This window comes from Lampetra fluviatilis, unplaced genomic scaffold, assembly GCF_964198595.1.
Source record: "Lampetra fluviatilis unplaced genomic scaffold, kcLamFluv1.1 SCAFFOLD_886, whole genome shotgun sequence".
In the NCBI taxonomy this organism is placed as follows: domain Eukaryota; kingdom Metazoa; phylum Chordata; class Hyperoartia; order Petromyzontiformes; family Petromyzontidae; genus Lampetra; species Lampetra fluviatilis.
Genome location: NW_027621693.1, coordinates 23,414 through 36,390, shown reverse-complemented (window position 1 = coordinate 36,390; position 12,977 = coordinate 23,414). Strand labels below are relative to the sequence as shown.

Sequence of the window (12,977 nt, the reverse complement as noted above, 5' to 3'; positions counted from 1 at the left end):
CGATGACTGGTACCAGCGGTGTCAAGATCGGCCTCTGTGGAGGAGGCTCGTGAAGGACGCTACTGGGCAGTTGGAGGCAATCGCCCTCTAACAACAACGGAGGGCGGAGGAGCGACGCTCACAACAATGAGCGGAACGCCGGGCGGCTAAAACACAGCAAGTTGGCACAGTAGGGGGCACAGGTGGTGCATCAGCCAGTCATCTCGGTCATCTCAGTCAGTCGACCCGTGGCACCTGGGCCTGCCCCGTGACCTCCTGCGAGCGGACGTTCGACACTTCACATGGCCTCAACGTGCACGTAGCCTGGCACGGGCGCCGTGGTGACGTCACCGCCAATTCGTGGCGAATGGGATTGTTGTACACGTGTGGCTGTGTGTGTGTCTTTGTGTGTACACGTGTCTGTACGTGGGGAGTGGTGGTGCAGCGGCTAGCGCGCTGCGCTATGAACCTGGCGATTCGGGTTCGATTCCCGCTCATGGCCAACACCAGTGACGATTATCTGAACCGGTCCCGGGCCTCCCCTAGGTCGACTCAGCCACATATGAGAACCTGGTGCGGTGTGTAAACATCGCCACTGGGGAGACAAAGGCGGTCGGGCGTGGTGCTGGCCACCTACCCCCTCGTGTACCGTTCCGGCCTTCATAGGTGCTCACTAACAGCACTTGCCCCTACAGTCTGTCAAGGCTATACGGGGGATCTTTGTCTTTGTGTACACGTGATTTTGCTAACAGCACTTCCCCCTACAGTCTGTCAAGGCTATACGGGGGATCTTTGTTTTTTGTGTAACATGACTATATTCATGCGTGTGTGTGGGTGTATACATTTATAATTAATTACCAACGCACCACACGACATTCTGGATCGATTATCCTTGCATGCTCTGGTGCTAGACCCCCCCCCCTTCTTCCTCTCTCTCCCCTTGCCCCCCCTATTCTACCCCCTCCCTCCTCCCCTTTGCCCCCCCCCCCCGCCTCCTTTAAAACCGCACGTGGGCCAGGTGGAACCCCGTGGTGGTGTGAATGTTCCTCGCGATTCGATGCCGAAAAGAAACAAACGTGGCGGAGATGCGCCGATGTGATCGCCATGTCGACCTCAAAGGTTCCAAAGTCTATAGTCGTTGGTTCTTTCGGTGAAGTCAGTAAAGTGATTTATTTTATTTTATTTTCTAACCACGTGACTTTACCGAAAGAACCAAAGAGTATGGATTCCTGCAGTCACGAAAACTTCAAATCAAGTTCCAAAGTGTTTTCAGTAACCTCCACCCACCACCTCCACCCACCACCTCCACCCACCACCTCCACCCACCATCTCCACCCACCACCTACAATCTCCACCCACCATCTCCACCTACCACCTCCAACCTCCACCTCCACCCACCACCTCCACCCACCACCTCCACCCACCACCTCCACCCACCACCTCCACCCACCATCTCCACCCACCACCTACAATCTCCACCCACCATCTCCACCCACCACCTCCAACCTCCACCTCCACCCACCACCTCCACCCACCACCTCCACCCACCACCTTCACCCACCACCTTCACCCACCAACTCCACCCACCACCTCCAACCTCCACCTCCACCCACCACCTCCACCCACCACCTCCACCCACCACCTTCACCCACTACCTTCACCCACCAACTCCACCCACCACCTTCACCCACCAACTCCACCCACCATCTCCACCCACCATCTCCACCCACCACCTCCCCACCGACCACATCCCCACCCACCCTCCCCACCCACCACCTCCACCCACCACCACCACCCACCACCTCCCCACCCCGCCGTGCCAGTGAGAAATTCGAGAGATGGAGGATTAAAGGCTCTCGTTTTTGCAAGAGGTGACGGAAAGGAATGAGCGGCCGAGTGAAGGAGTGGAGTGCGTGGGTGAATGAGTGAGCGAGCGAGCGGAGCGGTGGCACAGTGGTTAGCGCGCTGCGCTGCGCTGCGAACCCGGCGAAACCCGAGTTCGATTCCCGCTCACGGCTACCAACACCAGTGACGATAATTATCTGAACCGGTTCTGGGCCTCGAGCACCCCCTCCCCTCCTAGGTCGGCTCGGCCTCAAACGAATACAATGGAGCGGTGTTATAAACATCGCCACTAGGGGAGACAAAGGCGGTCGGGCGTAGTGCAGACTCTTTGAATTTTGAAGCTATTAACATCACATTCGTTTTCACGTTACAGTGTTATTACTCTGAGTTCTTCTTCCATTAAAAACGATAGTCACTCCCATGTAAGTGTTGATATTGTTTTGAAGCACGCTGTATTTTAACCGGCTGCTTACCGCTCTGTGGCTCCGCACGAAGCTTCGCGTCTTCTCGGCCACGGTCACGTTCCCTCCCTGTCTCTACGCTTGCGAACCGTGGAACTGTTCCGAGGAACATCTGCGCGTGTTGCAAACGATAAGGTTGGCCTGCCTAATGAACCACGCCGAGTTGAACCAGACTGCGTTGTGCGCGGAGCTCGCAGAACCGTGAAAGATCTGGACACGGTCCCATCGGTGAGCTCCTCCGGCAGGCAAGGTTGCGTTGGCTGGGTCATGTAGCCCGCATGCCCAGTCACCGCATGCTTTTGTTTGGCCGGATCGAGGGGGCTAAACGGGCGCGGCACGGGCTAGAGAAAAGATGGAGTGATGTGGTACAGGAGGACGTGGAGCTGAGTGGACTTACCGATGACTGGTACCAGCGGTGTCAAGATCGGCCTCAGTGGAGGAGGCTCGTGAAGGACGCTACTGGGCAGTTGGAGGCAGTGGCCCTCCAGCAACAACGGAGGGCGGAGGAGCGACGCTCACAACAACGAGCAGAGCTCGTGTTGCGATCGAAACGTCGTAGTTTTTCGTTATTTTCTTTGAACCTATCGACGTGAAATTTCGATTTAAAGCTTTCGTGACTGCAGGGATTCATCTTCTTGGTTCTTTCGGTAAAGTAACGTAGAAGGTAAATAATAAAATAATAAAAATCAAACATTATAAAATACAATTCTCACGACGTTTCGGCCACAACGCAAGCAGCCGTCCTCAGGTGAAGACCAGGTCTGTCGGGGAGACAGCGTCTGAATGAGCCATACGTGACTTTAACGAAAGTCCCAAAAAGCACAGTTGGTGCATCGGCCGGTCATCTCAGTCAGTCACCCCACGGCACCTGCTGGGTCTGTCCCGTGACCTCCTCCTCCTGCCAGCGAGGCCTTCGACGCTTCACGTGGCCTCAACGTGCACCTAGCCTGGCACAGACGCCGCGGTGACGTCACCGCCACATGGAGGCGAATGGCTGCTGTGGGGGATGTTGTTCAGCGCGCGCGTGCACGTTTCGACGGAGCCTAAACCGGGTCCTCCCCTAGGTCGACCCAACCTTAAATGGCGCCGGGCAACGCATCATCTTTGGGGGGGGGGAGACAAAGGCGGGTGCGCGGGGGGACGTGACCCCCCCCCCCTCGTGTGCCGCAGTGGCGGCCTTCATAGGCGGTGCTGTTCGCTCACTGCCCTTGCCCCAGCAGTCTGCGAAGGCTACGCGGGCCACCTTTGCCTCTGTGCGTCTGCCGTGTTAACGCAGCTGCCATGTTGTTTTATGGGCGCCATTATTTCCGACTCGCCACTCCCGCAATCACGTGACGCCGGCCGCATAAACGCGAATAACGAGCCCCCATTACCCCCTCCCCCCTATCCCTCCATAACCCCCTCCTCCCCCCTATCCCCCCTCCCCCTATCCCTCCTTATACCCCCTCCTCCCCCTATCCCCCCTCTCCCGTATCCTTCAGTAACCCCTCTCCTCCCCCCCTATCCCCCCTCCCCCTATCCCTCTATATCCCCCTCCTCCCCCTATCCCCCTATCCCCCCTCCCCCAATCCCTCCATATCCCCCCTCCCCTTACCCCCCCCCTCTTACCCTCTGACGCTGTCTCGACCTTTAACGATCCAAGTTCCTTATTCCATTCAAAAGTAGATTCCCTTTGTCTCGTTTCTATTGTCTTGTTTGTATTGTTCTGTCTCATTTGTATTGTTCTGTCTCGTTTGTATTGTTGCGTCTCGTTTTTATTGTTGTCTCGTTTCTATTGTTGTGTCTCGTTTGTATTGTTGTGTCTCGTTTCCATTGTCTCGTTTCTATTGTTCTGTCTCGTTTCTATTGTTGTGTCTCATTTGCATTGTTCCGTCTCGTTTCTATTGTTCCGTCTCGTTTGTATAGTTGTGTCTCGTTTCTATTGTCTCGTTTCTATTGTTCTGTCTCGTTTGCATTGTTCCGTCTCGTTTGTATTGTTCCGTCTCGTTTGTATTGTTCCGTCTCGTTTGTATTGTTCTGTCTCGTTTGTATTGTTCAGTCTCGTTTGTATTGTTCCGTCTCGTTTGTATTGTTCTGTCTCGTTTGTATTGTTGTGTCTCGTTTCTATTGTTCCGTCTCGTTTGTATTATTCTGTCTCGTTTGTATTGTTGTGACTCGTTTCTATTGTTCCGTCTCGTTTGTATTGTTCTGTCTCGTTTGTATTGTTCTGTCTCATTTGTATTGTTCTGTCTCGTATTGTTCCGTCTCGTTTATATTGTTCTGTCTCGTTTGTATTGTCTGTCTCGTATTGTTCCATCTCGTTTGTATTGTCTGTCTCGTTTGTATTGTCTGTCTAGTTTCTTCCGTCTCGTTAGTATCGTCTGGCCGTTAACACCCGCAAATCATCTCTCTTCCTGTCTCCGTGTCACTGCGAGCATTCATCATCAATCTCTCTCCGCACACTCTCCAGCGTTGTGTTTATTAATAAACGTGGTGAGAAGTCGTCCTCACTGCTCCATCACAAAGGAATAGTGCTGATGTTCGACGCGTGTCAACAAATAGCATCGGAAACGAATTTCTTTGAAACTGCTTTTCGTGTTTAGTTTATTGTCCATCCCCCGCACATCCGATTCGTACACCATATACACATACATAGACTCGCACAGAGACCCATATGCTCACACAGAGACCCATAGACTCACACAGATATCCATAGACTCACACAAAGACCCATAGACTCACACAGAGACCCATAGACTCACACGTAGACCCATAGACTCGCACAGAGACCCATAGACTCACACGTAGACCCATAGACCCACACATAAACCCATAGACTCGCACAGAGACCCATAGATTCACACAGAGACCCATAGACTCACACAGAGATCCATAGACTCACACAGAGACCCACAGACTAACACAGAGACCCATAGACTCACACAGAGACCTATAGACACACACAGAGACCCATAGTTTGTTGTCCTTCCTCCAGCACCTCCGATTCACACGGTTGACTACGTACGGTGCGAAAGAAGTTCTGCATACATGCATACACACGCATGCACTCCCAACCCCTAACGATGAACATTCGTCACCTGAGACATCACAACTCTCCGCAGCACACTGTACACGTCTGTAAACATCGCAAATAGTTTACAAGGACATACGTCACATCCCACACGTATGTACACACTCTATATATATATAAATCAGCTCAAGCCTCCCGTAAACCACGTGACCTCAGTGTAATTTTTGCACACAGCGTTGGTGTACGGTGTTTTTTTCTGAAATATTTTGCTGTCTTTTCTTGGATTTTCTGTTTGCACTCAGTCACGTGTTCACTTTAAGATGTTTTTTGTTCATGTTTTTGTTTTTTTGTTTGTTGCGGTTGCACCCGATTCAAGAGCCGAATGGCTCACAGGGCTACACCGAATACATGAACTTGAACTTGTATGGCCACCCCCACCACTTCTAAACCCCTCCCCTCTGCCCGCCCACTGTGAAAACAGACGCCGCTCCATGCAGCCATCTCATCCTCCGCCCCCCTCCTGCCCGCGCCACGAACACACAGCGTCGTGAACACATCTGGGATTGGATTTTGGCCTACACCAGAGGCAGCCCGCACGGCTCAAACCGAGCCCTTCATTCCTTTTTGGCGTTTGCATTTTCCTTGTACTGGTCGCCTTTCTGTCGTCTTTTGGTCTCTGGCGTTGGGCCAATCGGTTTCAAGGACCACGAACAACAATACCGAAGCACTTTCGATTTAAAGCTTTCGTGACTGCAGGGATTCATCTTCTTGGTTCTTTCGGTAAAGTCACGTAGAAGGGAAATAATAAAATAATAAAAATAAACAATACAATTTCAATTTAAAGCTTCTTTCGTGACTGCAGGGATTCATCTTCTTGGTTCTTTCGGTAAAGTCACGTAGAAGGGAAATAATAAAATAATAAAAATAAACAATAAAATTTAAATGTAAAGCTTTCGTGACTGCAGGGATTCATCGTCTTGGTTCTTTCGGTAAAGTCACGTAGAAGGGAAATAATAAAATAATAAAAATAAAACATAATAAAATAATTTTCACGACGTATCCTTACTTGATACAGCTATCGTGCTGTGACGGTTCCACCTGAAGACGGAAGCTTGTGTTGCCTCCGAAACGTCGTGAGAATTATTTTATTATGTTTTGTTTTTATTATTGTATTATTTCCCTTCTACGTGACTTTACCGAAAGAACCAAGAAGAATACCGAAGCACCTTTTGTTCTTCGCCTGTCACCACTAGTCGGTTTGGTCAACGACCGCCTGGAGCCCTGTAAACGGAGGTGTGCCCAATTTGGCGTAGGATTTGAACGATCTTAACAACCTCTTCGATGCATTGCCGGTAAGCGTAAAACCTCGCCTTGTTTGTTGTTTTTGTTGTTGATAATCTTGTAATTTATATGCATTAATCCCCCCCCCCTTCGCACGCGAAGGGCTCACAAAGTGACCTTATTTAACACACTAGCTTATTCTCTTGTTGTATGGCTCTTCAGTGCTAATGTAGGTACCTGGTCCATCCAGGACCTGTTGTTGAGATTCATGTTATCTAAGACAATGTTACGATGCTGCAGTGTTCATTCATTGTATCGATATTGCAAGCATTAACAGATGCTGTATTTTGTGCTGTGTTGCTCCATCAGTTTTACCTTGTTTCATTCATTAAATACGTTGGAGTTGGATGTTCACCCTGGCTCTGAATGTTTGTTGAATGCGAGGTTAACTACTCGGATAGTGGTGCAACGCAGCGCGCAGCGAGTCCGAGACAATACCGGCATAAAAATATCCCGTGATGTAGCTGCTTACGCTAGCTGTGAATGCTCTGATACGTGCATTGTCATTGTACTGGTCACCTTATGCCATGTTCTGGTCTGCCACTGGTGGTGAGACTAGGTCATGAAGAAGGCTGCTGTCTCTGATGTAGGACAATCAGTGTCATAGACGATGGGTATATTATCAGAGCATGTTTGCATGTTCAACACAGGTAATATGTGGTTAATGCAGCAACTTGATTCCTTGCAAGACGTTTCTATTTGGCGTTTGAACATCTTATTTTTTCATACTTTAATAACTGGCACACTAAAAAAAGTTCCCACGTTGTGGCTGACCTTCTCTTCCAGTGAACCAGGAGGGCTACCCGGGTGGGTGGGGTCACAGGTGGGGTCACGGGTGGGGTCACGGGTGGAGTCACAGGTGGGGTCGCGGGTGGGGTCACGGGGGTGTGGTCACGTGGGTGGGTGGGTTGGTGAGGTCACAGAAACTCCTTGTAACGGCCTTGGTTCATCTTCTTGAGCTTCATGCGCCGATTCTGGAACCAGATCTTGACCTGTCGGTCGGTGAGACTGAGCAGGCGGCTGATCTCGAGACGCCGCTCGCGCGTCAGGTACATGCTGAACAGGAACTCCTTCTCCAGCTCCAGCGTCTGGTGCTTGGTGTAGGGGCAGCGCTTCTTGCGTGTGGAGCTCGCGTGGAGCCAACGGGATGACGGGTCGGCTTTGGGGTGGGTGGCGGGGAGGAGGAGAAGGAGACGCCGAGAGGGAGACACGGAGGGGGAGAGACGAAGGGAGACATGGAGGGGAGACGCAGAGAGGGAGACACGGAGGGGGAGACACGGAGAGGGAAACACGGAGAGGGAGAGACGGAGGGCAGACGCGGAGAGGGAGACACGGAGGGGGAGACACGGAGGGGAGACGCGGAGAGGGAGACGCGGAGAGGAGACACGGAGGGGGAGACACGGAGGGGAGACACGGAGAGGGAGACACGGAGGGGAGACACGGAGAGGGAGACACGGAGGGGAGACACGGAGGGGGAGACACGGAGAGGGAGACACGGAGGGGGAGACACTGAGGGGGAGACACTGAGGGGGAGACACGGAGGGGAGACGCAGAGAGGGAGACGCGGAGAGGGAGACACGGAGGGGGAGACACGGAGAGGGAGACACGGAGGGGGAGACACGAAGGGGGAGACACGGAGGGGGAGACACGGAGGGGAGACACTGAGGGGGAGACACGGAGGGGGAGACACGGAGGGGAGACACTGAGGGGGAGACACGGAGGGGAGACACGGAGAGGGAGACACGGAGGGGAGACGCAGAGAGGGAGACACGGAGAGGAGACACGGAGGGGGAGACACGGAGGGGGAGACACGGAGAGGAGACACGGAGGGGGAGACACGGAGGGGGAGACACGGAGGGGGAGACACGGAGAGGGAGACACGGAGGGGGAGACACGGAGGGGGAGACACGGAGAGGAGACACGGAGGGGAGACACGGAGGGGGAGACACGGAGGGGGAGACACGGAGGGGAGACACGGAGAGGAGACACGGAGGGGGAGACACGGAGGGGGAAACACGGAGGGGGAGACACGGAGGGGAGACACGGAGAGGAGACACGGAGGGGGAGACACGGAGGGGGAGACACGGAGGGGGAGACACGGAGGGGGAGACACGGAGGGGAGACACGGAGGGGAGACACGGAGGGGGAGACACGGAGGGGGAGACACGGAGGGGAGACACGGAGAGGAGACACGGAGGGGGAGACACGGAGGGGGAGACACGGAGGGGGAGACACGGAGGGGGAGACACGGAGAGGGAGACACAGAGGGGGAGACACGGAGGGGGAGACACGGAGAGGGAGACACGGAGAGGGAGACACGGAGGGGGAGACACGGAGGGGGAGACACGGAGGGGGAGACACGGAGGGGGAGACACGGAGGGGGAGACACGGAGGGGAGACACGGAGGGGAGACACGGAGGGGGAGACACGGAGGGGGAGACACGGAGGGGAGACACGGAGAGGAGACACGGAGGGGGAGACACGGAGGGGGAGACACGGAGGGGGAGACACGGAGGGGGATACACGGAGAGGGAGACACAGAGGGGGAGACACGGAGGGGGAGACACGGAGAGGGAGACACGGAGAGGGAGACACGGAGGGGGAGACACGGAGGGGGAGACACGGAGAGGGAGACACGGAGGGGGAGACACGGAGAGGGAGACACGGAGGGGAGACACGGAGGGGGAGACACGGAGAGGGAGACACGGAGGGGGAGACACGGAGGGGGAGACACGGAGGGGGAGACACGGAGGGGGAGACACGGAGAGGGAGACACGGAGAGGGAGACACGGAGGGGGAGACACGGAGGGGAGACACGGAGGGGAGACACGGAGAGGGAGACACGGAGGGGGAGACACGGAGAGGGAGACACGGAGGGGGAGACACGGAGAGGGAGACACGGAGGGGGAGACACGGAGAGGGAGACACGGAGGGGGAGACACGGAGAGGGAGACACGGAGAGGGAGACACGGAGGGGGAGACACGGAGAGGGAGACACGGAGAGGGAGACACGGAGGGGGAGACACGGAGAGGGAGACACGGAGGGGGAGACACGGAGAGGGAGACACGGAGAGGGAGACACGGAGAGGGAGACACGGAGAGGGAGACACGGAGGGGGAGACACGGAGGGGGAGACACGGAGGGGGAGACACGGAGGGGAGACACGGAGGGGGAGACACGGAGGGGAGACGCAGAGAGGGAGACACGGAGGGGGAGACACGGAGGGGGAGACACGGAGGGGAGACACGGAGGGGAGACACGGAGGGGAGACGCAGAGAGGGAGACACGGAGGGGGAGACACGGAGGGGAGACACGGAGGGGGAGACACGGAGAGGGAGACACGGAGGGGGAGACACGGAGGGGGAGACACGGAGGGGGAGACACGGAGGGGAGACACGGAGGGGAGACGCGGAGAGGGAGACACGGAGGGGGAGACACGGAGGGGGAGACACGGAGGGGGAGACACGGAGGGGAGACGCAGAGAGGGAGACACGGAGGGGGAGACACGGAGGGGGAGACACGGAGGGGGAGACACGGAGGGGAGACACGGAGAGGGAGACACGGAGGGGGAGACACGGAGGGGGAGACACGGAGGGGAGACACGGAGAGGGAGACACGGAGAGGGAGACGCGGAGGGGGAGACGCAGAGAGGGAGACACGGAGGGGAGACACGGAGGGGAGACACGGAGGGGGAGACACGGAGAGGGAGACACAGAGAGGGAGACGCAGAGAGGGAGACACGGAGGGGAGACACGGAGGGGGAGACACGGAGAGGGAGACACGGAGGGGGAGACACGGAGGGGAGACACGGAGGGGGAGACACGGAGAGGGAGACACGGAGGGGAGACACGGAGGGGGAGACGCGGAGGGGGAGACGCGGAGGGGAGACGCAGAGGGGAGACGCGGAGAGGGAGACACGGAGGGGGAGACGGGGAGACGCGGAGAGGGAGACACGGAGGGGGAGACGCGGAGGGGGAAACGCGGAGAGGGAGACGCGGAGAGGGAGACACGGAGAGGGAGAAATGGAGGGAGAGACGCGGAGGATGACGAAACATGGAAGAGACACGGGGACACAGAATAGAAAAGCTGGGGGGGGGGGGGTACACGGATACTAGGATGAGAGTCGGGGCCACGGAGGAAACATGGGGGAGGAGGAGGAGGAGACACGGGGGCACGGGTAGAGACACGGAGAGAGGCGAGTGAGTGAGGGTCAAGCAAGCCGATGGGCGACTGTGACGATGCGAGTGAGTGAGTGACTTTACCGAAAAAACGTAAGAATATGAGTTCGACTCGTTGCTTAATTCGCTTCATTTCAGCCGGAGCAGCCCGGGACGATGCTACAGAAAGTGATTGTGGCACGGCCCCAGTGCCGGATTATATCGTAAGTAGCAAAAGTAGCTACTACATAAGTAGTAGCTACGGGCCCCACACTTTCAAGGGCCCCGCGCTAAATGCTTTCAAGCTATCAATTCTGTTCTAGATTTGAAGCTTTCGTGAATGCAAGGATTCATACTCTTAGCTTTTTTTTTTCGGTAAAGTCACGTAGGTAGAAATAAATAAATAAATGATAATAACAATAAATAAAAAATAATAATAGAAATAATATAAATTAAATCATAAATCATAAATCAAGGCCTTTTTACACCTGATGAAGGAAGCTTGTGTTGCCTCCAAAACGTCGTGATTTATTATTTTATTTCTATTATTTTTCTATTATTTTAATTATTTATTTTTACTATATTTTTTTCCCCTACGTGACTTATCGAAAAAACCTAAGACTATCAATTCTGGTTCAATGATTCTGCACTTGCTCTATTACTATAGTACTATACCGCCTTCTACTTTTATGAACGACCTAGTGTTGAACGTTAGCGATTTGTCGTATTATCTAGCTGTATAGCAAATGAAAAAATACAATTACTTTACTATGCAAGATAAAACTTTGTGTTTTAATATTCACGTATTTTTTATTTATTTATTTAGGGCCCCTTTATAACTTATGCTACAGGCCCCGTACTAGCTTAATCCTGCCCTGTGCACCCCTAACCTCTCTACGCCTTAGTTTGTCCTCATGCTACGGCACTTATTTTGTTCTCATATGATTTAGAGAATAATAAGCGTTATAATAAAATATAGGATCGTTACCGGTAAGCGTACCTTAGTACTCTAGTGGTAGTGCCTTACACCGAGAATCAATGCGGACCGGAAGGCAGCAATGCAACGATCCGGAAAACGCGGAGTGGAGTTGGGTGCTGTGAGAGTGTGTACGTGTGTGTGTGCGCGCGTGTACGTGTACATGTGTGTACGTGTACGTGTGTGTACGTGTACGTGTGTGTACGTGTACGTGTGTGTGTACGTGTGTGTGTGTACGTGTGCCCAGCCACCGCATGCCTAAACAGCTTTTGTTCGGCCGGATCGAGGGGGCTAAACGGGCGCGGCACGGGCTAGAGAAGAGATGGAGTGACGTGGTACAGGAGGACGTGGAGCTGAGTGGACTTGCCGATGACTGGTACCAGCGGTGTCAAGATCGGCCTCAGTGGAGGAGGCTCGTGAAGGACGCTACTGGGCAGTTGGAGGCAGTCGCCCTCCAACAACAACGGAGGGCGGAGGAGCGACGCTCACAACAACGAGCGGAGCGCCGGGTGGCTAAAGCACAGCAAGTTGGTACAGTAGGGGGCACAGGTGGTGCATCAGCCAGTCATCTCGGTCATCTCGGTCAGTCGACCCGTGGCACCTGCTGGGTCTGCCCCGTGACCTCCTGCCAGCGGGCGTTCGACACTTCACGTGGCCTCAGGGTGCACATGGCCTGGCACAAGCGTCGTGGTGACGTCACCGCCACTTAGTGGCGAATGGCGGTTGTTGTTGTGTACGTGTGTGTACTTGTGTATGTGTACGTGTGTGTGTATGTGTACGTGTGTGTATGTTTACGTGTGTGTGTGTACGTGTACGTGTGTGTTTACGTGTGTTTACGTGTGTGTACTTTTGTGTGTGTACGTGTGTGTGTGCGTGTGTGTGCACGTGTGTGTGTATATATGTGTGTATGTGTGTGTGTGTATATATGTGTGTGTGTATGTATGTGTGTGTATATCGTCAGAGTAGGGGAGCGGTGGCGCAGCGGTTAGCGCTGCGCTACGAACCCGGCGACCCGAGTTCGATTCCCGCTCACGGCCAACACCCAGTAACGATTATCTGAACCGGTCCTGGGCCTCCCCTAGGTCTACTCAGCCTCAAATGAGTACCTGGTTACATTGTGTAAACATCGCCACTTGGGGAGACAAAGGCGGCCGGGCGTGGTGCTGGCCACCCACTCCCTCGTGTGCCGTGCCGGCCTTCATAGGTGC

At 54.5% G+C, this 12,977-nt stretch overlaps 1 protein-coding gene across 1 annotated transcript; it reads right to left on the bottom strand.

Annotated features, from left to right (window-relative positions):
- Positions 1 to 7,553: 7,553 nt before the first annotated feature.
- LOC144955580 (homeobox protein Hox-A9-like) lies at positions 7,554 to 7,795 on the bottom strand (the record flags this gene model as incomplete). Its single annotated transcript, XM_078885756.1, has 1 exon — positions 7,554 to 7,795. A coding segment is annotated over one exon (242 nt), but the record flags the coding sequence as incomplete, so codon positions are not given.
- Positions 7,796 to 12,977: the final 5,182 nt, after the last annotated feature.